The 26356-nt window shown below is 33.8% G+C and overlaps 1 protein-coding gene across 6 annotated transcripts in view; it reads right to left on the bottom strand.

The window, feature by feature from the left end:
• The window catches only part of ADK (adenosine kinase), a 519965-nt gene that overhangs the window by 350692 nt on the left and 142917 nt on the right, over nucleotides 1–26356 (bottom strand). For all 6 annotated transcript variants that reach the window (XM_069461107.1, XM_069461112.1, XM_069461110.1 and 3 more), the window contains one exon: nucleotides 5225–5303. In XM_069461107.1, coding sequence (XP_069317208.1) covers nucleotides 5225–5303 — 79 coding nt within the window. The remainder of the gene's footprint in view (nucleotides 1–5224; nucleotides 5304–26356) is intronic.

Below are 26356 nucleotides of genomic sequence, written 5' to 3'. Positions count from 1 at the left end.
CATGTGCATAGTCCCTTATGCCATGTAAGGCATATTCACAAGGTCCAGGGATTTAGGAGGTTGGCATCTTCAAGGGCATCTTATATTCCGCCTACCACATATACTTAAGTCACTTCACTCAAAAGTGATACAGCAATGGATGATCCATTCCTGTGAACCACAAATCACAGTTCCCAATATCAGCAGTTGGAGGAAAAAACAAAAGGTGAATAATTTATGCTTTATCAATTGAACATTAAAATCAGTATTGCTTTCAGCCCCTATTTTTGAAGCCATCTTATTTCTCCAACTTCTACACTGCCACCAAAAAATGTCTTTTTGTATCCCAGAGAAGGGTTTCCCAGGAAGCCAGACTTTCATTGTTACAACTAGGACAGTCCTGGGCAAACAGGGATACCTGGTTAGCTTACCTACATCAGAGAGTAATTAAAAGGTATGTAGTCTGTAGTAAACTATTAATAGAAAACAAGACCTAATGAAAGGGGAAGTGCCTCTTCAGCCTGATGGTGTATTGTCCTTTAGAAATTTGAGTCCAGATAGGCCTCAAAAGACAAGCAAAATCCATATCTTTGTATTTAACATAACTTACATCATGAGTATTAATTGTTGGCAATCTTTTAAAAAATTTTAAAAACAATGTACAGGTCAAGGCATCGATGTGGATCATACTTGGCTATAAGCTACGACCCTGTTTAAAAGCAGACTGAATTCAATCAGATACTGGTTCAAATCCTGACTCCATCATTATTAGCTGTATTCTTCAGTGACAGAGAAACTGGGAGTGAAGGAGAATTCACATGGATAAGAAAAGAGAGGCTGGGCACTGTGGCTCATGCCTGTAATCCCAGTACTTTGGGAAGCCAAGGTGGGAGGATCACTGAGGCCAGGAGTTTGAGACCAGCCTGAGCAATAAGAAATAAACATCCAACATAATCCAGCACCTTTGCTACCGGGCTGTTCCTGTCACCTTTCTGTTGTTATTTGCCTAGCCTTAAAGAAAGCTTCAAGGCCAACCTCAATTTCATCATTCATTCAACCCATGGGATATAACCAAAACTATATTAGGATTAATCACTTTGTGGCTCGAAATATTTTTTTCAGATTGTACTTAACATTTAGGAAAAACAGCTTATGTTACCAATTACTGACTAGCACAACAACAAGCACATAGCAGATGTTCAATAAATAACTAATCTATGTACAAAGGGGGCTAGTACCACCTATTAATGGTTGCCAAGGAAAATCTGAGAAATTCTCTCTAAAAGATACTTCTTCTAAAGGAATATTTTTTCAAAGCTGTATGGATATTCCTGTCACAAATTACATTTTGACAATGTAATCAGATCACCAATCAAATACAAAGGAAAAGTAGTCAGAAAATCTCTGGGGAACTGAAAAACCATACATAATACTCAGTTGAGGGCTAAATCCCAGTAAGTATTTTTAAGAGAATGAGAGTCACAAATCTGGTTGCTCTATCCACAAATAAGTACATTTAAATCATGTGAAGATGAAGAAAATTTGGGAAATGGTGAGGGACTTTAATGCTCATATTTTCCAAATTTTCTTTTAAAAAGTAGTATAACCTTGTTTTAAAAAACATTCATCATATAATGTAATCCTTATAACTTCCATCTGAACTAAACTTTTACCTCTTCATTTACAGATAAAACCACAAAGAAGTTGAATAAATTGATCATGGCTTCATAGCCAGTAAAATGAAAAAGCTTGAACCCAAACTCAGTTCTGATGCACTCCCATGCTCCCAAGAGCAAACCCATGCTCTTGGCCTGTTATGTTGCCTCATTGATTACTGAATAAGCTAATGAAATCTGTAACTTAGGCTAATGTTCCCTATAGAAGCATTTCTAAAATCTATTTTTAAGTTATTTATTAATTGTGGTAAATTATACATAACCCAGAATTTATTATCCTAACCACTGAAAAGTGTATTAGCCACATTCTACTTTCTGTCTCTATGAATTTGTCTATGCTTGGTATCTCATGTAAGTAGAATCCTACAGTATTTGTCTTTTTGTGATTGGCTTATTTCACTTCACATAAAGTCGTCAGGGTTCATCCATGCTGTAGCATATGTCAAAATTTATTTTCTTATTGATGGTGAATAGTATTCTGTTTTATATATGCGTAAATTATACACACACACACACCCCACATTATATATACCCTTATACATATACACACATACCCACACATATTTTGCCAGGTGCTGGGCAACATGGCTAGACCCTAACTGTACAAAAAATTAGTCAGGTGTGGTGGTGTGTGCCCACAGTCCTAGCTATTTGAGAGGCTGAGGTAGGAAGATCCTTTGAGTTCAGGAGTTCAAAGGTGCACTGAGCTATGATCACGCCACTACACTCCAGCCTGGGTGACAAGCAAGACCTTGTCTCTAAATGAATGAATGTTACTTGAACTAAACTGAACTGCTCTGCATATGGTATAAAAGAATGACTGATAGTTTCGGAATCAGGATAGGATTTCAATTCCAAATATACCACCAATTACGAAGTAAAAATATTGTATGAGCTTACCCAAAATTTCCAATTTATCATCTTGCTAAAGAACAAATAAACAATTACAAGAATACCTTGTTACAAAGCACATGAAGTATTATGAAAAAGTGCAAAACAATAACAATACGCAATGACTATTTTATTAATGAGACCAACATTAGGTGGAAATCTGAGGGAGAACTTGATATTAATAAATTTTGAGAAGATAGAAACTGATGAAAATCCTCAAGAAAGGAGAGAATTTACTTTCTTATGCTTTATTATCTCTATTTTCCCTTTCTGTATTTTCTGTTAAATAGATCCTGGGCTACATGATCAATTCTCCATGCCTTTTAGTTTTTCTTTCATATTTTCCATCTTCTATATTTTCTATATATTAATACTTCTTTGGTATTTTTTTAAATTTCAACTTGCCTATTTTTGTCTTTTTGGGGGGCTGGGGTGTTGAGGGCTAGAGTGCCATGGTGTCATCCTAGCTCACAGCAACCTCAAACTCCTGGGCTCACGCAATCCTCCTACCTCAGCCTCCTAAGTAGCTGGGACTATAGACTTGCGCCACCATGCCCAGCTAATTTTTCCTATTTTTAGTAGAGACAGGGTCTCACTCTTACTCAGGGCTCAGGCTGGTCTTGAACTCCTGAGCTCAAGCAATCCTCCTGCCTTGGCCTCCCAGAGTGCTAGGATTAAAAGTGTGAGCCACCACACCTGGCCTCGTTTTAGTTTTTATCCGTGCATAGTTCTATTGCTCAGGTCATCCATCTAACCAGTGATTTATTTATTTATTTTTTTTTTTTTTTCCCTTTCAGTAGTGGTTAAGTTAATGCAAAGAAACTCTGTTATTCTCTAGTTGCTTCTTTTCATATAATTAGGCAGGTTTCCCTATATCGTCTGTGTGTTAAAACTAGGTAGGACGTTGATAATAGTGTGGAAGTTCCTCAGAAAGTTAACAGCTAATAGCCCCCCCAGATCTAGGAGGAGAAAAGACTGAAAAGGTAGCAGAATATGCGTTGATAAATTGAGGCTTTAAGAAAAATATCTGTTGTAAACAAAACTGTGTTGGCCTCCACCCCTACCAAATTCATAGATTGATGCCCTAATCCCCTATGTGACTGTATTAGGAGACAGGATCTTTAAGGAGATAATTAAAGTTAAAAGAGATCATAAGGATGGGACCCTAATCAGGACTGGGTTCCTCATATAAGGAGGAAGAAACACCAGAGGTCTCTCTCTCTCCAAAGGTGCACACAGGAAAGGCCAGTTGAGGACATCCCAAGATGGCCACAATCTACAAGCCAGAAAAAGAGGCCTCACAAGAAAAGAACCCTGACAGCACCTTGATCTTGGACTTCCATACTCCACAACTATGAGAAAATAAATTTCTGTTGTTTAAGCCATCTAGTCTGTGGTATTTTGTTACGGCAGCCTGAGCAGACTAATATAATATCTAAAGACAAAAAAGTAAATTATCTTTTTTCTATTAATCTGAGCTCACACAGTGACCAGCAGGATGTTTTACAAATTAAAAAAAAATATACAAATAATTGACAAAGACCTTCTCTCAGGCCACTTCACAATAATGACCATCTTAAAGATTAATTTTTACAACCTAAAATATTTTAACACTATTATTAAGTTTGAGCTTTGGAAGTATGTGGAATAATTATACTGTAGGTCTAAATCAACTAAGAGTTACTTCAAAGGAAAAGAAATCATTTTGAATTTTACTTGTCAATTTTCCACTTCTCTAGTCCTTGAAGTTAATTAGAATTCAAAGGGAAAGGCATTAATCAATGAAAAAGAAAAATGATGCTAGTTCATCAGAATTGACCTGTGCTTGTACTGAGTGGGATTCTGGGCTAGCATTCAAATTGCAGAGGTCAAAACCAAGTGGCATATAAAGCTGTTTCATATCTTTCAAAGTTGCAAGTTTAAACAGACTACCCACATTTTGATTCAAGATTAGGTTAAACTAATGACTCAAAGAGTATGTCAAAATGGGTTTATTCATAACCTAAACATCTGTACCCCATAATATGCTAAAATAAAAAAATAAATAAATGGGGTTATTCAATTTCCCATTGGAAAATATGGGTATAGGTATTGATATATAGATTCATACATACATAAAAGATAGATCCTAAGTGTGTGTAATACACACACACTTAGATACAAACATATCATGTATATTTATGTATATATATGAATTTACGTATCTGCATATAATACAGAAGAATTTGTAGTATCTTATGGTAGGCATGTCCTTTCTAAGGAAACATGCAGAAAACGCAGAAGCCATGAAGTTTAATTATACTAAAAACTTTGATAGTTATATTAAGAACTTTAGCATGGTAAAAGACACTACAGAGTTAACATGCATATAAGAAACAAGGAATACTTTCAACTTATAAAATAAAAAAATCCATGAAATATGAAGAATTTCTACAAATAACATGAAAAATTATAAAATAGCAAAAGGATATAATAAAGAAATGTAAATGAACAATAAACATATTAAAAGATGTTCAAGCTTACAAAGAAATACCAATTAAAATAAAATAATTTTTGTTTATTAGATGGGCAATGACTGCTAAATCCCCAATTCAAAATGAACAAAATACACACTGGAACAATTATGCAGAATGGTCAAAAGTCTAGAATCATTTTAACTTTTAAAATAATTAACCAACCTGAGCAACTTTAATTGAATTCTGGGTAGAGCCACCAGCATGATATTCGACTTTGAATTTTTTTACAAGTTCATCAAACCTATAAGGAAATCACAGTAGAAAAAAGTAAGTTAGCATCTGTCAGCTGTCACAATGCAAGTTTTTCTGATTAGAAGCACATTAAAACACAATTAGTGGAATTTTTAAATTGTACAATTATGTTGAATAAATGACTTAAATACTATATGATAAATATACATTTCCATATTTAAGAAACTTTTCCCATAAGTGTACAACTATAAGAATTTGAAATAGACTGTCCATAATTAACCAATAGCCTACACAGAGAGTAAAAATACAAATTTTTTTTTTTTTTTTTTTTTGAGACAGAGTCTCACTCTGTTGCCCAGGCTAGAGTGAGTGCCGTGGCGTCAGCCTAGCTCACAGCAACCTCAAACTCCTGAGCTCAAGGGATCCACCTGTCTCAGCCTCCCGAGTAGCTGGGACTACAGGCATGTGCCACCATGCCCGGCTAATTTTTTCTATATATATTTTTAGCTGTCTATATAATTTCTTTCTATTTTTTTTAGTAGAGATGGGGTCTCGCTCTTGCTCAGGCTGGTCTCGAACTCCTGAGCTCAAACGATCCGCCCACCTCGGCCTCCCAGAGTGCTAGGATTACAGGCTTGAGCCACTGCGCCCGGCCTAAAAATACAAATTAATAAACTGCCAAATGCAAGTCACATGTAGCAAATTGGTGAAGTCAAAATCAGAAACCCAGTCTCAGAATCCCTTGTTAACTACAGACATGCAGAAATCAGTATGCATTTCTCCTCATTCCAGACAACTCAAAAGAGTTTTCTATACAACCAAAATTTCACCTATTAATGTTACCCTTGGAATCAGTTCAAGAGGTATAAAAATTATAGGCCCTTACACTTAAAGATGGATGAAAAAGCATATGTTCACTTCCTCTTCCATGTCTTACTGAATGTAAAAAAATGTTTTATATATAAAAAATGAATAGAAATATAAAAGCACTGCAAAGTAAAGAAAGAAAGGTAACATAAGCAGACCACAACTTTAAGAAAAAACAAGTTCTAGTTTAACAGAAAGCAAATGTAGTAGAACTGACAAGACACTGATAGTAGACACAATAATGAGAGAAATTACTTTGAACACTGTATTTGCCAACCATTTCCACCTTATCCAAAGGAATAAAATGTTTAAGTGTGCCAGCTATCCATAGTAAGCCCTCCTTATTTGGGCAATTGTATAGATTCCTAGCTACCTGTCTCTTTTTTTGTCTGTCTTTTCATTTCCTTTCTTCCTTTTTTTTTTTTTTTTTTTGGAGCAGAGGAGACTAACAGCTTTATTAATATATAATTCACATAATATAAAATTCACCTATTTAAAATGGTCAATTGGTATTTGGTTACTGAATTCTTTCACTTACCATATTTTCAAGGTTCATTCATGTTGTAGCATGTACTTTATTGCTTTTCATGGCTACATAATATTCCATTATATGAATATACCACATTTTGTTTATGCATTCATCTGTCAATGGACATTTGGGTTGCTTGTCTATTATGAATAATCCTACTATGAAAATTCACATAAAAGTTTTTTGTGTGGACATAACGTTTTTATTTCTCTTGGGTGTGTATGTAGAAGTAGAATTGCTAGGTCAAGTGTTATCTCCAATGTTTAACTTTCTGAGGAAATTCCACACTATTATCAATATCCTGCCTAGTTTTAACACACAGACAATACAGGGAAACCTGCCTAATTATATGAAAAGAAGCAACTAGAGAATAACAGAGTTTCTTTGCATTAACTTAACCACTACTGAAAGGGAAAAAAAAAATAAACCACTAGGTGTTGGATGGATGACCTGAGCAATAAAACTATGCACATATAAAAACTAAAACAAGGCCAGGTGTGGTGGCTCACACTTTTAATCCTAGCACTCTGGGAGGCCAAGGCAGGAGGACTGCTTGAGCTCAGGAGTTCAAGACCAGCCTGAGCCCTGAGTAAGAGTGAGACCCTGTCTCTACTAAAAATAGGAAAAATTAGCTGGGCGTGGTGGCGCAAGCCTATAGTCCCAGCTACTTAGGAGGCTGAGGTAGGAGGATTGCTTGAGCACAGGAGTTTGAGGTTGCTGTGAGCTAGGCTGACGCCATGGCACTCTAGCCCCCAATCCTCCCCCAAAAAAGACAAAAATAGGCAAGTTGAAATTTTAAAAAATACCAAAGTATTAATATATAGAAAATATAGAAGATGGAAAATATGAAAGAAAAACTAAAAGGCATGGAGAATTGATCATGTAGCCCAGGATCTATTTAACAGAAAATATAGAAAGGGAAAATAGAGATAATAAAGAGTAAGAAAGAAATGATAGAAAAAAAAGTTTTCAAACAAGATGAAACATATAATCTTCAGGTTTTTCCATACACCAAGAAGCTTTACTAGCGATTAAGGGCCTAGGACCCATGCTTGGACGCATATTATTATATCTCTAATATTAAGAGAAAACCCTAAAAGCTTATAAAGTAAAAAACAGATTATCTAAAAAGAAATAAGAATCAGACTAACACCAGATTTATTAAAAAAATACAAGATGCTAAAAAATAATGGAGTAGTGTTCTCTATGCTAGCAGTACTCAAAGTATTAACTTAATAATAAGGAAAAACAATATTTCCTAGTCCTTTAACTTATGTGAGAAATAAAAACTACTGAGAAAATATGCCGACAACAATAACAAAAAAAAACCACAAAAAACCAGAAGAAAAATGGCATGCAGTTAAAAAATGAGAAAAGTGTATGACTTTGAAGAAGGAAGCCAAAAAGAAATTAAAGTGTCTGTTATACACTACTAAATGTAAAATTCTCCCTTTCATGGAGAAGAGTCTGTAAGTATCTCTAATGTTAATAATCAATTTCATAAACAGAGGTTTTAAATGTTATTAAAAGTGATAGATTGTTAGAAGAGTTAAAATATATCAAATAAATAAAACAAGGAAGAAAAAAGGCAAAATAGTATAAGGGCATTATATTCTTCATCTTCCAGAATAGAGTCAAAAGAAATTGTATAAATTTGTTAATTCAAGTAATAGGGCATAACTATATTATTTAGATTTATAATGTTAAACTAAAAACATTAACTGTTATTTGCATCTCTATGGAGTAGGTACAGAGGGATGTTATTTTTATTGGTATTGTTTAGTTTTGTTTTTTACAAATTTCTTGAGGGAATTTAAAATAATTCTGCAATTTTTAAAAAGTGAACACCTGTGTAACCACCACTCAGGTTAAGAAAAAGAACACTAAAGTGATTTCTAAACCTTCCTGTCCTATAACACGTACAAATATACTTAACTATTTCTGGACTGTATATTCTGACCCATTTATATGGACATCTATCCCTACACACTCTACCGTGTCTTAATTACCACTGTATTGTAAGTCTTAATGAAAGAATAAGTGTCCTCATCTCGTTCTTTTTCATGAGTGTTTTGACTATTCTTGATTCCTTGCATTTCCATATAAATTTACAACTAGTTGTCAAACTCCAAAAACAACTTGTCAGGATTTTGATGGGGGCTGCAGCACTACTTCTATATATCTATACTGGGAAAAGTGATATCTTTCCAATATTATATCATCTAATCCATAGTCACGGTAATATACTACATTATATTTATTTAGGTTTTCCTTAAATATCTCTCAACAAAGTTTCATAATGTTTGTCATAAAGCCTGCATATCTTTTATTAGGGCCACTAATTCATACTTTCTATATTTTAACTATTTTAAGCGGTATTTTTAAAGTTAATTTTTATTTGCTGCTGATATTTAGAAACATACTTCTTCATAGCAATTTTTTCCAGCCAAGTTTCTAATATCTAATTAATTCCAATGAATTATCTGTGTTCTTGCCATACATAATCATCACTTGTGAATAATGCCAATTTTTTTCCTCCCCTTTTCTTGCCTTAGTGCAGAGACTAGTACTTCCAGCACAACATGCTTAGAAAACAAATAACAATTGTTGGTAATGGGAAAATTTAGATTTGTTCTAAATTTTGGTCTGATAAATTCTGATGAATGGCAGGGCAGGTCCAAACTAAAACTAAAAGTCTTAGAAGAAGTGTTTAATTTTTCACCTTGATTTACTGTTTTATGTGTTGCTTTTACTAAAGAATTAAACTTTTAAAAATGTTATACATTTATGTCTATTGATATTGACAATATTCCATATCATGTCAATTTAGAAATGTTAAGTTACAAAAACATACGTACAATACCCTTTCTTGTGCAAACAAAATTACCCAATATACATTTCTCCTGAAAAGAACCTGGAAGAATACAACCAAAGTAATAACAGTGGTTATCTCCAAATCAGGAGCAATATGTGCCTTTTATATATTTGTTTTGATTATTTGTGCAATAAGCATATAAATTGTTTTGTAATTTAAAAAATTAAAATCAACTTCATTTTATAATAAAAGAAGAACACAGCAATCTTCCATACAGTTATTTAAAAAGAATTATTTTTAGAATGAAGCTGAATAAAAAGCACACCACAAGAGATGTGATTCTGAAAGAAGGAGGTAGGGAAACTTTAACATTTGAACTGAAATTTGACAGTTAAGGGAGAAACAATATTCAGGGCAGAGGGTAAAACAAAAAACATGACATGGTCAAAAACACAGGTTAAACACAGACTAAAATGTAAGTTAAAATCAAAGTAGTAGAAACTGACAAAGTTAACTGCCAGTCTAACAAGTTCAGACATTGTTTCAAAGCTTACCAGAAATTATTAAAATCTATTTAGTAGTAGTGTGAAAAGCAGATTTTTTTTTATTGTGATAGCACTGTTTGGAGGACAGGGTAAAAATAGGCAGATTGCCTGCCTTTAGAATACCAAAGAGGATAAAATACTGAGTTAAAGGGATAAAGAGAAAGGACCAAACCAAAGAATCATTCTGAAGTTGACGACACAGGATGTGATAAATAACTAGAAGTGGAAAAGGGGAAGAGGGATGATTATTCTGAGGTTTCTAGTTTGGATGACCAGTTGGATGGTGTTAGGAAAGGAAATACATCAGAAAAGAAAATCATAAGAATCAAAGGAGACTCCTAAGTAGCTGACTAACAAAACAAGAAGCATTTCTCTTCAGGGAATGAACTGATCGTACTGTAACAAGATTTGTTTCCTTTAATTTCTTACATGGATTGGGCACCTAAGTCATATCTTGGTTTTCTCTGTGTACTTTTCTTGCTGATACAAAATTTTTTATTTATCCATGAATAGTCTACCTGGTCTGTATAAAAAACTATCAATGTACCCACTGGAAAATGCCTGGAAAAGAGAAAGGACTATGTAACTCGAATGAAAGAAATGGAAAAGTTCAGGCTAAAATATGACCAAACCTCAAACTAAGATCATATGGGGAAATAATTATGTATAAATCTTAACTATTTTCTAAATTGTTTAGGGATAAAAGAGTTTATGATATCTTTATATTTTACAGGAAATGTCTGCATATTATCCTTAAGTGACTTTCTATAAGGAGTGAAGCATTTTAGTATTTTACAGATTGATTCTTTCTTTCTCCTGATTCTTACTTTTTCCTTTTGGTTGAGCTTCTTTCTTTGAACGGAGTGGGCATACAAACACGTCAATCAGAAGACTGACAGAATTAAAGGACAGTGTCTGATCGATTTTCCTATTAACAACCTATTTCCAAAGCCCAAATTAATAAAGTATTAATACATAGCAATTATGATGTTAAAAAAATTCCAAAGGAATGTTATGTAAATAAAATGCAAGAGAGAACCTGAATTCAATACTTATCAAACTCCTGGATAATAGTTTCCCATTGACAGAAGCAAACATAAAGAATAAGAACAAATTTGATTATATGAAAAATCTGCGCTGAAAAAGATCACTTTGGAAGCTGTATGTAAAACGGAATTGCCCAGTGTGGTGGTGCACACCCGTGTGCCTGCTGCTACGGAGGCTGAGGAAGGAGGATCACTTGAGCCCATGAGTTTCAGGCCAGCCTGGACAATATAGTGAGACCTTGTCTCAAAAAACAAAAATTATAGCTTTTCTATCTAAAAGTAAAACCAGACAAATAAAACCTTCAAGTAAAATAGAAAGGAAAAGAAATGTTAAATAGGGAAAGGGCTGTTCCTTTTACCAAAAATAAAGTGCTCATACAAAAGAGAAACAAAAATACTAAGGCTCAGATAAATGAACAAATAAACAACGAGCAAAAGAAAAAATGAGGCCAGTCGCAGTGGCTCACGCCTATAATCCTAGCACTCTGGGAGGCTAAGGCGGAAAGATGGCTTGAGCTCAGGAGTTCGAGACCAGCCTAAGCAAAAGCAAGACCCTGTTACTACTAAAAATAGAAAAAATTAGTCAAGCCTGGTGGTGTGCGCCTGTAGTTCCAGCTACCTGGGAGGCTGAGGAAGGAGGATCGCTTGAGCCCAGGAGTTTGAGGTTGCAGTGAGCTATAATGACACCACTGCACTCCAGACAGAGCAAGAATGTCTCAAAAAAAAAAAAAAAAAAAGATAAATGTTGAAAAGTAATCAACCTGTCTTACTACTAATCCAATACAGATTTCTGCACATTAAATTAATTTAGTGTATAAATTATAACATTCAGCATTACTAGAGACATGAAAAAGATAACATAACCATACAGTGTTAGTGACGAAACTACTGGAAAATAATTTGGCAATATGTATCAAGAGTCACAAAAATGTTCATCCTCTGTTATCATAAAATTCCATTTTGGGGACTTTATCCTAGGGAAGTAATCCAAATCATAAAAATGTGCTACATGAAAAGCTGCTCATCCTACCATAATATGTGATAAAATAAAACTAAAAACAATATAAACAACCAAAAACAAAGGAAATTAAGTAAATAATGATAATTATCATTGGGAAAAATTAAACTTGTATATTATAATTATACGTTGCATTATAAGTAATGATAGCTTATAAAGATATGAATAAATGCATTAAACAAATATATGAAAATGACATTAAAAATAAGAGAAGCAAATTAAGATAAAGTAAAAATAACAAAAAATGTACATGTGCAGCTTATGAAAGCTGAATATGGGATGTCCTTGTATTTACTGTTCAATGAAATTATCAGAATATAAAAATTCATTCAATGTGATCAGTATTTTTTCTTTAAAAATTAATAGAAAATGACCAGAGAGGAAATATATTGGCATACAAACAGCCTTTTATTATATAAGCCTTTTCCTTATGTTTTCTACAATTTGATCATGTACTTATATTTTTTTAATAACAAAAACATTTTTATTTAAGAACACTTTTTAAATAAAAATTAATGTCACAGGAATGTAATTTAGAATTTCTTGAGGACTAACTTTATGGACAAAAGGAAAAACAATATCATACCTTCAACAAAATTTTAATACCTGTTCTGACAGTGCATAGAATTTAAATTCTAAGTAACACTTTCTTTCCACTCTCATATCACGTATCATGAAATACTTCATAAACAACTGATAACTGCTAGATAATTAACATGATAGCTATATATCCGCTTTGTTTTTGAGCAGAAAAGCACAACACAAGGAAGTGGAGAAGCTTTCAAAGAATAATGAATAAATAATGTGGTAGGAAAAGCTGTGACTAAATACTAGTCTTTTGATCTTTGTTTAGTATTAATTAAAACTTTTGAGATATTATACCACTTTAGAGTGGTACTGTATACAAGAAAAGGTATCATCAAATGAAATGATCCAATGTAGAAATTTAAAGTCTACTAAAACAAAGACAGCACTAACTTCTGGTAAAAATAAAAATAATGCTGATCATCATAAGCTTGCTATTGGCAGCAGCAAAGAGCTTTTAATTGTGGAACAGCTGGGCAGTGACTAAATGACCAAAGTAAATACAGGCAAGCTAACACAATCCATCATTTACAATAAAAGCCCTTTTGGCATTGAAATCAAGGCACAAGTATTACTGGAAATAAATGTGGGATGGTATATTACAGAGAGATTCACCTTTTCAAAAGCAATAATTATTATACTAACTACAACATGGACAGATAGGTTATGGAAAGTTCATGAACTGAACAATTTAAAGGAAGAGAATTATGATGTTACACTGAAGAGAGATTAGCTAGATTTTGTTGGTTGTCATTAAAATATACTGGTCATTTCATAAGATTTCCAACTAGTTTCCACATTATAAAGTTAGAGCAAAGAAAAAACAATAAATGATTTTAATGATTTTTAATAAGTGGGATACAGAAACATAACAGACTAAAACAATGTATCTGTTGTGATATGCCTATATAACTTAACAGAAAATTTAGCCCTCAAGAATAATGAATATTCAGCACACAAAAATAAATAAAATCAAGTATGTGAAAAGGAGAACAATGTTTGTTGGGAGAGGCTAATATCATAACTATTAAATATAAATGTGAGAAATTTAGTAGAAAATTTAAAAAATATAAACTTCAGATTTTCTGACATTCCTTAAAAAACTGACTGACTACGGTATGAGATTTTTCATATTACATAAAATTAAGTCTGACAATCTATGCTTAGCCTAAATATGTCATGGTAAGAGTCTATTAACTAGTGGTACTAAAGATTTATTCCTAATTTCTGATTTAAACATGATTGATCAACTATTATATTTCAAAAATATACCTATTACTATAGACTTTTTAATTTTTGCTATAAATGTTGACTTTGAAAAAGATATACTACCCAGAATATATAAAGAACTCTCAAAACTCAATAATGAGAATGCAATCCAATAAAAAAATAGGGTAAAACGATTAATACGAATTTTACCCAAAGAAATATAGACAGCAAGGCCTGATGTGGTGGCTCATGCCTGTAATCCTTCCATTTTGGAAGGTTATGGTGAAAGGATTGCTTAAGGCCAGGAGTTCAAGACCAGCCTGACGAGAGCGAGACCCTGTCTCTAAAGAAAATAGAAAATTTAACCGGGCATGGTGGCGTGTGCTTTAAGTCCCAACTATTAAGGAGGCTGAGGTAGGAAGATTGCTTGAGCCCAGGAGTTTGAGATTGCAGTGAGCTATGAACGCCACTGCACTCTAGCCCAGGCAACAAAGCAAGACCTTGTCTCCAAAAAAAAAAAAGAAAGAAAGAAAGAAATATAGATAGCAAATAAGCATAAATCTCAGTATTTTCAGTCACAAGAGAAAGCCAAAATAAAACACAAAGAGATACATTACAATGGATTAAAAAAAAAAAAAAAAGCTTACAATACCAAGTACTGTACTGACAATACTAATTGCTGACAAGGCAGTGGAACAACTGAAACTCTCGTACACTGCTGATGGAGATGCATAATGATACAGCTCCTTTGGAAAACAATTTGGCAATTTCTTTGAAAATTAAATATATATTTATTAGACAATTCAGGTATATGAATGTCTGTAACAGCCTTATTAATTATCTCCAAACACTTGAAACAACCCAAATGTCTCTATCAGTTAAATAAATAAGCCAATTGTCGTACATCCTTACAAGGAATACTACTACTAAGGAATAAAAAGAAATAAACAACAAACACCTTCAACAACATGGATGAATCTCAACAGCATTATGCTATGTATGTTAAAGAAACCAAACATAAAAGGGCTACTACAAATGATATGATTCCATTTATCTTACATTCTGAATAAGACAAAACTATAGGGACAGAAATCAGAGTATTGGCTGCCAGGGGCCTGGAGTAGAGAAGAGAAACTAACTACGAAGTATGAGTCTTAGGAGCAATGGAAATTTTCTGTTTTGATAATGGTTACACAACTGTATATGTCTGTCGAAACGCACAGAATTTTATACATAAAAAGGGTAAATTTTATTGCATGTAAATTATACTTCAACATACCTTAGTAAACCTGACTTCTTGAAGAATATATATACTACCTAGGGAACCAATCAAGGAAATTCCAAAAGACCATCTCTATCCATCCATCCACCCTTGTTATGTATGTACATACGTATGTGTTTACCTACCTACCTACACACAGAGAAAAGACATACATATGGACACACAGAGACACATAAGCAGCTCAAAATAATCCTTTGAGATAAGACTAATACTATTATTTTAATTTTCTAAGTAAAGATACAAACTTAATAGTTCTAGTAACTCATTTTTTAAACTTCGGATTTTGAAATACTTTCAATCTTGTGGAAATGCTGAAGGAATAATACAATTAACACCTAAACACCTTTTACCAAGACTCACCAATTTTTAACATTTTATACATCTTTTATTCTTTTCTCTATAGATACACAGATAAATATTTAGTTTTTCCAAATCCTTTTGGAGTTGGCTGCATATATCATGCACTTTTATCACTTATAATGCCTCATTGGGAACTCCTTAAGAAGATGAAGTTTATATCTATGAAATCATTTGAACACATGGGTTTGTGTGGATATGTCTAATTCTAATATAATGCAACCCAATGCCTTTGTCTTCGCCCACTCCTTTTCTTCTCCCTTTCTATTATATATCTCTCTTTTCCCATAGTGAGATTCTTGGCTCTGAGGTCCAGGACAGGGCTCAGTGCTCTCTACTGGACAAGCTCCTAACTGGAATAGACTGGGGATGGTGCGCTAGGAAGAAGGCCTGCCTGATCCTGCCCACCATCCAAAACACAGGTCTGGGACCTTTGGTGGACTTCTCCTTCTCAGGAGTGATGGTGTCTGTTCTTGATCTACATTTTCCATGCCCCTCTCCTTTTTTTTAATCTCCTCTTAGGCCTTCCCCCACCTCTGTTCTCCAAATGTACAGAGTTAAAGAAGCAGTAAGAATACTGAAATATGACTCTATTTATGGGAAATTTGAATTTTTAGTATGTTCTATCTCTTAGCAATTCTGAGGTTACAGATTATGTGATTGTATTTGTGTCCCTTGTTTTGAGAAGGATGAGAAAATTGAGATTCATTATCCTCCAAAGCCCAGTTTAAGTGGCTTTTGATGGAATAAGTGGCAGACTCAGGACTGAAGATCCACCCAGTAATTAAGGATACATTAACACCAAATAAAATAAAGAACATTTAGAATAAAACACCTTGTATCTTGAAACTACATGAATTACTTTTAAATAAAAGGCAGTTGTAGCTTAATTATTTTTAGGATGCAACCAGAAAATGCGTCCTAAAAAGCTAGAAAAATAAAAGAAAAAATAAACAAGACAAAAGGGAAGATAAAAGGGAGAGAAGGGAGAGAAGAAATAAAGGCATAGAAATAGATGTTTAATTTTTAATGTGTCATTTTTCTATTTATCTGACATGAAGCAAATACTCCTTGAAATAAAAAAAGATTTCAGGATTAAACAAACCCTTTAATGTAGTGCCAATTATTCTTATATGAATAAAATCACTAATAAATAAGATATAAGAAGAATTTGGAACAGGAAAATGTCCACAGAACTACACTTCACAACTTCTATGTAAGGGCAATTGCTTTCCATTTTCACAGAAACTAAAGCCACTGTGTCATTACAACTCAGGGTGGGAGGGGGGAAGAGAACGCATAGCATTATATCAGAAGAAGAAAGAAAACCTCACATTGCGCTCACATCACCATAGCATAGAAACAACATCAACAATTTTTATATATTTCATACAGATAGACATATGAAATATAAGACACTTGATTAAAATCTTTACAGTAAAACTCCAAAAAGTAACTTCCTTAAGAAAGCATTTATAACTACGAAGTAGGATTTCTGAAGAAGTTCTTTCCTAAACTTCTCATCTAAACAAATAATAAATGAAAAACATAAGTAATTCTAAACAGGCTATACTTATTAAGACCAAATGTTAATAGAATAACACAGGGGGGAAAATCCATAGGCAAAATGTAAGATTCAAAGCTCTGAAATCTTTTACCACAAATGTTTGGTGAGGTTGAAAAAATTCACTTAAATGTCAGTTTGATAAAAGCCAAAAGAACATTTCCCACATGTGTTTATATTTAAGCATATTTTTAAAAGATGGGAAAAGTAACAGTCATTCAAAACTAAGGTTAAGTTATTAGTTCATAAGGATTGTAATTTAAAGGTATTTCTCTAACCTCTAATTTTATTTTCTTTGATAAGAAAGCAGTTTTAAGTATGTCTTGCTTAGATAAGCCCTTATTCAATTCTAAAATGTTTAAAGTTTAATTATTCCCATTTATAACTCTGAAGATGAAATTTTTTGCACTTGACATAATCAAATATGCCATTGAAAAGCACTTTGCATATAAGAATAGATGATCAAAATAAAATGAATTATTCCTAAATTTAGATGTATGCTATGTATAGATACATTAGGATTCTATCATTATAAAAACACAACAAAATTTCACTAAACCAATTTATAACTTTAATTAAATAGCAAATTGTTTGACATTTAGTTTTAAACCACATAACAAAAAGCCATACATAAGGAAAAGAAAAATATTGCAAGACAGTGGTTCTCACAATGAGATAGGTAGTCTCCTGGTAAACCCAGAGTGTCATCACAAGCAGTTCTAAAACATAACTTATGCCCCCCACTTACTGGTTTGCTTTCAGCTGGTATTTCTATCAGAGAGTTCATGGTTTTTAACTGGGCCTGAGTTTCTCTGATCACAGAAAAATTCTAGAAACATATGTAACAAATATGGAGAGGAGAAAGTAGTCAAGCAATAACTAATCATTTCTCTCTACCAAACTTTAAAAAATAGCACTCATCAGAAACACTCAAACATTTAAATCCCTTATCAAAACATAACATATGGAACTTCCGATTCTGAGTAGCATATGGTGCATCACAGCCAACATTCCTACTGACAACACCTAGAAAAGCCATATAAACCATAAGTCATATTGTTAATGATGCCAAAGAGCTATGGAAGCAACGAGGACAAAGTGGATAAATTTCCAGAGAGGTGAGAACTGTTTAGAAAGGGCAAGCCAGAACTGGCAGCTTTTTGTCTCACCTGCCGACATTTGCAGCCAGTAGCATGAAGATAGACAAATTTGATATTTCTCAAACCTCAAACACACAGCTCGTTTGCCCCAAAACACATTTGCTGAATTCTGAAACTGAACGGTAAGTTAAGAAGGTTAACCAAAATAGTCTCAAAAACAGAACATACTCCAAATCTGGCAAAGCTTACAAAACAAAAGATAGGAGAAGAAAAGGGGAAGTAAAAATATAATAGGGCAAGAAATGAAAGCCCTAGGAGGAGTGGAGGATAAAAATCCAAGGATCCATAGGCACTTTCCTCTGGGGTATACGGGACAGCATATACCCATCTTGGTTATATCTAGAACCTGAAAATTCAGACTTTGGGCTCAGCATAAGACAGGGATGGGCTGGAGGGTAAAAGGGAAAAACAGTAGAGATTTTAACAGTTACGTAAGGGTGAAGTAGTAACACTGGAAACTGAAAGCCTCAAACAAAAGGTCAGTTTCCTCTTTGAAATAAATGCCAAATTTTGAAGGCAGAAGGATAAAGAATTAAGCTGCAAACCTCGAATTAAGCTGGAAACCTCTGCCAGTTTGGTGGCCTCCTTCTGGTGGACTGTTTCAGAGCAGATGAGACAAAAACCAACTGGTCTCAATTAAAAGTAATAGAGATTCAGGCCCTGGAAATAGAGGCAAACTATAAAAAATGAAAATCAACTTTGTCCTAGCTTAATCCTTGATTTTATTAAGGTGGTCAGCCCTCCCCTCACTCCACATCAGCTTCATAAAGCAAAGGATCAACACTCTGGTAGACGATACAATTTGAAGGATCTACAGTTCTTATATAAACAGTGTCTGGTAAATAATAAACAACTGAAAGTTATACCAAGAGGTAAAATAATTTGACTAAAAACAAAAAAAAGACAAGACAAAAAGATTCAGAAATAATTCAGACGCTTCAAAATAACTATGATTAACGTTTTCAAGGAAACAAAGGAAGGGATGTATAACCTATATGAAAGAATGAAGAATTTCACCAGAGAATTGAAACTGCTTTTTAAAAAGGACAAAATAAACACCTAGAACTGAATAATTCGGTAGGTCAATTAAGAATTCATTAAACAGGTTTAAAATTAGACTATTACCTCTGTATCTGCCTACTACTTAGCCCCAGACATGGGTACAGTCATAAGAATGTGGCAGAGCTGAGAAAATTAAGCTGCAATTCTCTGCATAGAAAACTGAAAAGGAGAGCCGCACGAAACCACAAAATACTAAGAATCTTGAAACATCTAGAAAATAATGAAAGACTCTGCAGAGAAATAAAAGATAAAAAGGAGACCAAATAAAAATTTGGAATTTAAAAATTCAATAACTAAAAATTTAAAACTCACTAGATGAATTCCCAAATTTGACTAAAGACATACTCCTACAGATTCAAGAAGCTCAGAAACCCCAAGTGGGATAAACAAAGAAACAAACAAAAAACAACCCATGCCCAGACACAGAAGAACCCGGGCAGGAATACCAAGAGGAAAGAGGAGAAGATACCAGCAAAGAGGCAGAAAAGCAGTCACCTACTTGCCAGAAAAAGAGCCAAGAGACAGTGAAATTTCAAGAAGGAAAAAAGGAGTATCTAACATGGCCTAATTCCTTACTCAGGACATACAAGACCAATTTAATATCGATATATAATTTCATATCACTAGTCAGGGTAGGCAGCCTTCCTCAGTGGTTAAAAGCAAAGGCTCTTGTGTCAGACAGACTTGGCTTTAATTTCCTGTTCATCTAATTGTATGACATGGCACAAGTATAGCCGGACTTCTACATCTGTGGGTTCCACATTCATGGATTTAACCAACTACAGATTGAAAATATTTGGGGGGAAAATATTGCAAATGTAAGGAACATATACAGAGATTTTCCCTTGTCATTATTCCCTAAACAATACAGTATAACAACTATTTAGATAGCATTTACACTGTATTAGGTATTAAAGTAATCTACAAATGATTTCAAGTATATGGGAGGATGTACATAGGCTGCATGCAAAATACTAAACTATTTTATATCAAAGACTTGGGCATCCTTGGATTTCTGTATCCAAGAGAGGTTAAAAGAATTCAGAAGAACAAGGATGTGGAACACATTGTTTTTGGAGAGACATTTAACTAGAAGACATAAATTTTAGACTAACACAGATTTGGTGTTACTTGCTTAAAAAAAAAAATCAAACTTATTTCTAAACAACTAAGATCAAATAAGGTATTCCTACCTGCTCCCCCTAAGTGTGTGTGTGTAGTGCACTACTTTACTCTTTGGTTTCATTTACCTTAAACATAGTAAGCACTCAACAAACGTTCCCAACTATTTTTGTAATTGTGGAGGAATAACTTATTTTGCAAAGAATTTTCAATTAGGTTACCATTTTAACATAGAACTAAATGACTGACATCTTTAAAATTTTAAATTTAAACTTTCCAATATTTTGGAAAACACTTGATAAAAAGCATTCTCACTCAATCCCCACTGTACTAAGTAATGAAGAACAAAATCTATTAAATATCCCATTAAGCAATTATCCAAATGTTACAGCTATATAAAACAAATATTAATTTCAAAGTATATACAACACACAATATTATTTTAACATCACTGTTAATGCAATTCTCATTTTGATATTACCTTTTAAAAGCAAGGATTTTGAAAACTGATCAGTGTAGAAGTTTTATCTTACACATGCCTTTCCAGGAAAAGACATTAAAACCAATATGAAAAGTGTTTAGATACTGAGGAGATATTTTCTTTCATCTTCCAAATACTACAAACAAAGATTCCAATAAAGAAAACCACAAGTTTGCCGAAGTTTAAAACATCTGGGGAATATCTTAAGATATTCATTCTTAAGAGCTCCATATTAAAGAATAGCCTGAAGGGTAGATAATAAATCAGCTCTAAAACTGGAAGTGTGTTTCTAATCCCACTGAATATAAACAAGCTTTTTTTTTTTTTTAAGGGGGGGCAACTATAATTCAGAAGCAAAGTGCCAAGAGACAAAAATACTCCATAAAAGGACGCTTTAAAAATAAAGAGTTGGGCTCAATTATAAAATAATCATGAGAATATAGTGTTTTTACTGAGATGTTAGCAACCAGAAGGTAAATGTCAGTAATCCTTTTGGAACTGCTAACTGAAAAATACCAGGTAATATGTTCACAGGTGATCATTTCATTATTATGCCTCATGACTTCTGAACAGATTACAAATATTCTTTCGAGAAAGATGTCCCCAGATGTAAGTTACCATGGGATAATAAACAACTCTCAGAAGGCTGTTGTAAGGAATAAATAGGTTAATTATGTTTTAAAAAAACACATAAAGCTGAAGAGGCATCTTTCTTATGCATCAAGATAATATTAATGCAAAAGTTTGTTTCATAAAAATATTACTTGCCAAATATACAATATGAAAAAATATATCAAGGCATGGTACATAAGATCCTAAAATTCATATTTCCCACAGAATTTAAACTAAAACTGCCTGCGAAGCTTATTGATTTGAAGGAAGTCTTCATGTTTTTTTGAAATAACCACCAACGCTAGACTCAATACAATGTGGAATATAAAGCACAAACTGGATTTCAAAAGTAAAACACATTTAGGAAATCATCAACAATCCATTTGAATGCAAAACAAACAAAAAGGTAAAAAATGTGAAGCCCTGTATTCTCTAAAGTTAATCAGCTACTACAGGAGAAAAGTGTTAGAGGATACTCTACAAAATATAGTCTCTTATAGACATATAATTTGCAGGTAAATCTCTTTCCCAACATTTCAAAGATTTAAATTTTGTTATGGAAGCAATAAACTTAACCAAATTTGACCATTTTTAGTATTTTGGAAATGCAAAAACTCTAAAATGCTAATATGGGGACCAGGAGCCTTGGCTCTTGCCTGTAATCCTAGCACTTTGGGAGCCCAGGTGGGAGCATTGCTTGAGGTCAGGAGTTCAAGACAAGCCTGAGCAAGAGCTAGACCTGGTCTCTACAAAAGATAGGAAAATTAGCCGGGTGTGGTGGAGCATGCCAGTAGTCCCAGCTACTCTAGGGGCTGAGGCAGGAGGATCGTTTGAGCCCAGGAGTTTGAGGTTGCAGTGAGCTATGATCATGTTCGTGCCATGGCACTCCAGCTTGGGTGACAGAAGGAGACCCTGTCTCCAAAAAAAAAAAACAAAAAAGCTAATAAATGACAATCAACTCAAGGCATAACTAAACTGGTTTCTAATTAGATACACTATTATTCTTTTAGGAGGGGAGGGGGTCCGAAAGCCCTTTCTCTAAAAGGCCAGGTAATAAATATTTTAGGCTTTGTGGGTAATGAGAAAAAAAACCCAAGGACATTATTTAGTTACTTATAAAAGAAAAAGTATCCCCCTCCCAAATTTTACTGATGAAATTTAGAATATTAAAATAACTAAATAAATTTTTTTTTGTTATTCAGGTCTACTAATGAGAAGAATATAATTCTTTTAGGGGAATAATATTTAACTTAATTGGTGTGCAAAGTTACTGAATTGATTGCAAATATTCATCTGTTAACACTGATCTACAATGATTTTACATATTTCAACTCTGAAAATATCTTTTCACACAGATAGATACTGCCAAATACTGATATCAATCCATAAGCATATGATTTTAATTGAGCATATTCATAACTTAGAAGGCATTTATAGAATTCCATTAGAGTGCTGCCTTGATATTTCCCCTTTAGCAGTCACTACATTGCAGATTAACCACTTCCAATTCAAGATTAGGTGGAAGCTCCTTGACTGCACTGCTAGATTTTGAAATAAGGAAGACATCTTTGCCCTTGCATCAAGGTCTAAAAATTACTGCTAAAACGATCTATAATTGAGCCGAGAAAATATATCTGCTACAAATGTGTGTGGGAATGGAGATATCACTTCTAGTTTTAACTTCTGACATGATGGGACATATATAAAGCAGTTTGACATTACTTGGGATTCAAACTACATTACTTGCTGTCAAGTAACTTTACTATAGTACAAGTTTTACATATAAGCACTGTTATACCTAACACAACAAGAAAATAATATCAATATCATTAAGAAACAATACAAAATCTGCAGCAAAAGCTAATTTTCAAAACTATTCTATGTTCAGTAGCTAAGGGAGCTTCTTCTTGCTTAGCAAAATTTGATTCTTGACCATGAGCTCAAAAATTGCAGTAATCAAACTAATGGATGGTGGGGCAAGTCAAATATTCAGCTTAAATTTCTGACAAAAACTTATGGAATTGTCTCTTTATAAGAGCAAGTGAAATTCACTGTTGATACTACTGGATCAATAATAAATGACACATTCAAATATTTTCCACAAATACCTGACAAATAATACAATGACTTTAAAACCTTACACTTTCACAAACTTTGTAAATTTCTCCAATTTACCCTTTTTTTGCTCTACACATATTTCTACCACTATCAAATATAATACATCTTATCAGATTCCACTTCAGATTATACTGAAATTAGTGTTTTCTCAAATTCTCTGAAAATAATCTTGTCTAAAGATGTTCCATGAAGGCTAATTCTCCACTTAAACTAAGCATTGACTCCTTGAATAAACAACTGATCAGTATTAACATCTGTTGACTCATCAGAGCCAAGTAAAACCACTTGAAATCATTATCTTCCTTAATTGACTATGATGTCACATTCAGTACCCTTGATTCTTTTAAGTTTTCTTATTTTAGAGACAGGATCTTGCTATGTTGCCCAGGATGGATGTGAACTCCTGGGCTCAAGTGATACTAGCCCCTCAGCCTCCCAAACAGTTGGGACTACAGGTATACACCACCATACCTGGCAAAAGTCCTCAATTCTTAAAGCTACTATTATTACCAAAAGGCTAATAGTCTTAAAAAATTTTATTTTTTCTGAGCAATTTCATAAAACACAGTTTAATTAACTTACCATTAGTAAATGGCTCTCCTTGCTTTGCTAATAAATGAGCCACTTGAAATCTTACTTTTGAGTACAGCCTGATTTTCACTGTGTGTGTACGTGTGGAAAATTCTACTGTGATATTATTTATATTTTCTAATTTTTATGAAATTGCTTTCCTGTGAATTTGGAATACTCTAAATGCTTAGCCTGGTGATGTATATTCTTTTTTTTTTTTTTTTTTCTGAGATGGGGTCTCACTCGGCTAGAATGCAGTGGCGAGATCACAGCTCACTGCAACCTTGAACTCCTGGGCTCAAGTGATCCTCCTGTCTCAGCCTCCTGAATAGCTAGGACTACAGGTGAATGCCATCATGACCAGCTAATTTTTTTTATATTTTATAGTCAGAGTCTCGCTATGTAGCCAGGCTTCTCTTCTTTTTGTAGAGAGTAAGAAGCCCAATGCTTCACCATCTCATTGGATAAAACAATCCATGGTCCATTGTCCCTTAAAACCATGAGATTCTCTCTTTTTCTTGTTTTAACGTGATAGGTATGCACTACTACCAAAAAAAAAAAAAAATACAGTGTTATGTCATGGCAACACATGTAGCACTCAAAACACTGTTGAATTACAACTGCATCACCGAGATGTGTACTGTGCCAAGCAGCTATGTGAAGCAATGAGAATGCCAAATCCAATCTCTGTTGTAATTACTCAACTCTGTCATAGTGGTGAGAAAGCTACCATAGACAATACATAAAGGAATAGCATGAGTCTTCTGATAAACTTTAACTATGGACACCAAAATTTGAATTCCATATAACATTCACATGTCTTCTCTTTTCCCCCAAAATTAAAATATATAAAAACCTTTCTTAGCTTCCAAGCCATAAAAAACAAGTGGTGTGACAGATTTGGCCCACAGCTCATAGTTTCCCAACCCCTGCTTTAGACAGGGCACTTATTTACTTGGGCTCAGCTCACCCTTCTGTAACATGTGAATAAAGTAATGATTGTTATAACTATCTACTACAGAGGGCTACAACAGAGCTCATTAAAGATAACACGTGAACAGGTTGTGAAAGGGTAAAACAACTAATTCATTGTAAATTTGTTTTTAAATTGTTTAAAAAACAATTCTGTTTTGCATTCACAAAATACTGATTGTACAGCATTCAATGCACTATGCTAAGCACTCTGGATAAAATAACGGAGCATACCACAGTCCATGTCTTCTATTTTCTGAGTTTACAATATAAGTGAGAAAATAAAACATAACCCAAAGTAATACTGAATAGTTTGTGCTAAATTCCAAATGTTGTCAATCTAATTTCATAAACATAATGCAACAAACACTTACTAATCATTTACCTTGTGAAATATACAGTTATGCACTTCAGAACTTCCTTCTGCACACACAAAACACAAACACTTCACCCACAAACCCTTTTAGTAAAATGTATATTTCTGCAACCAACCCTAACTGGGGTAACAACCAGTACCAACAGCCTACTTCCTATTAAAGGTTACATAACTTTCCATTGTATAGCTACTACCTAATTTCTAGAATAAATATCTAGTTTTTTGCATTTACAGGTAATATGGAATCTTTTTTTTTTTTTTTTTTTTTTTTTTGAGACAGAGTCTCACTCTGTTGCCCAGGCTAGGGTGAGTGCCGTGGCGTCAGCCTAGCTCACAGCAACCTCAAACTCCTGAGCTCAAGCGATCCTCCTGTCTCAGCCTCCCGAGTAACTGGGACTACAGGCATGCGCCACCATGCCCGGCTAATTTTTTCTATATATATTTTTAGCTGTCCATATAATTTCTTTCTATTTTTAGTAGAGGTGGGGTCTCGCTCTTGCTCAGGCTGGTCTCGAACTCCTGAGCTCAAACGATCCGCCCACCTCGGCCTCCCAGAGTGCTAGGATTACAGGCGTGAGCCACCGCACCCGGCCTTTGGAATCTTTATACATACATACAGTTTATAGATCAAAGAACACTTAAAATTATCATAAATAATATAAACATATCCTTCAAAGAGGTTGTGGCAATTTATACCCTTACCATAGCTTATGAAAATGCTCATTCTCTATGTCCTTGCCAATACTACATATTTATGATTTTTAAAACACTTGGCAATTTAACAGCAGGTTTATTTTAAATTCCTCTTATAA

Source organism: Eulemur rufifrons, chromosome 28, assembly GCF_041146395.1.
Source record: "Eulemur rufifrons isolate Redbay chromosome 28, OSU_ERuf_1, whole genome shotgun sequence".
NCBI lineage: Eukaryota > Metazoa > Chordata > Mammalia > Primates > Lemuridae > Eulemur > Eulemur rufifrons.
This window is presented reverse-complemented; position numbering and strand designations above follow the sequence as displayed.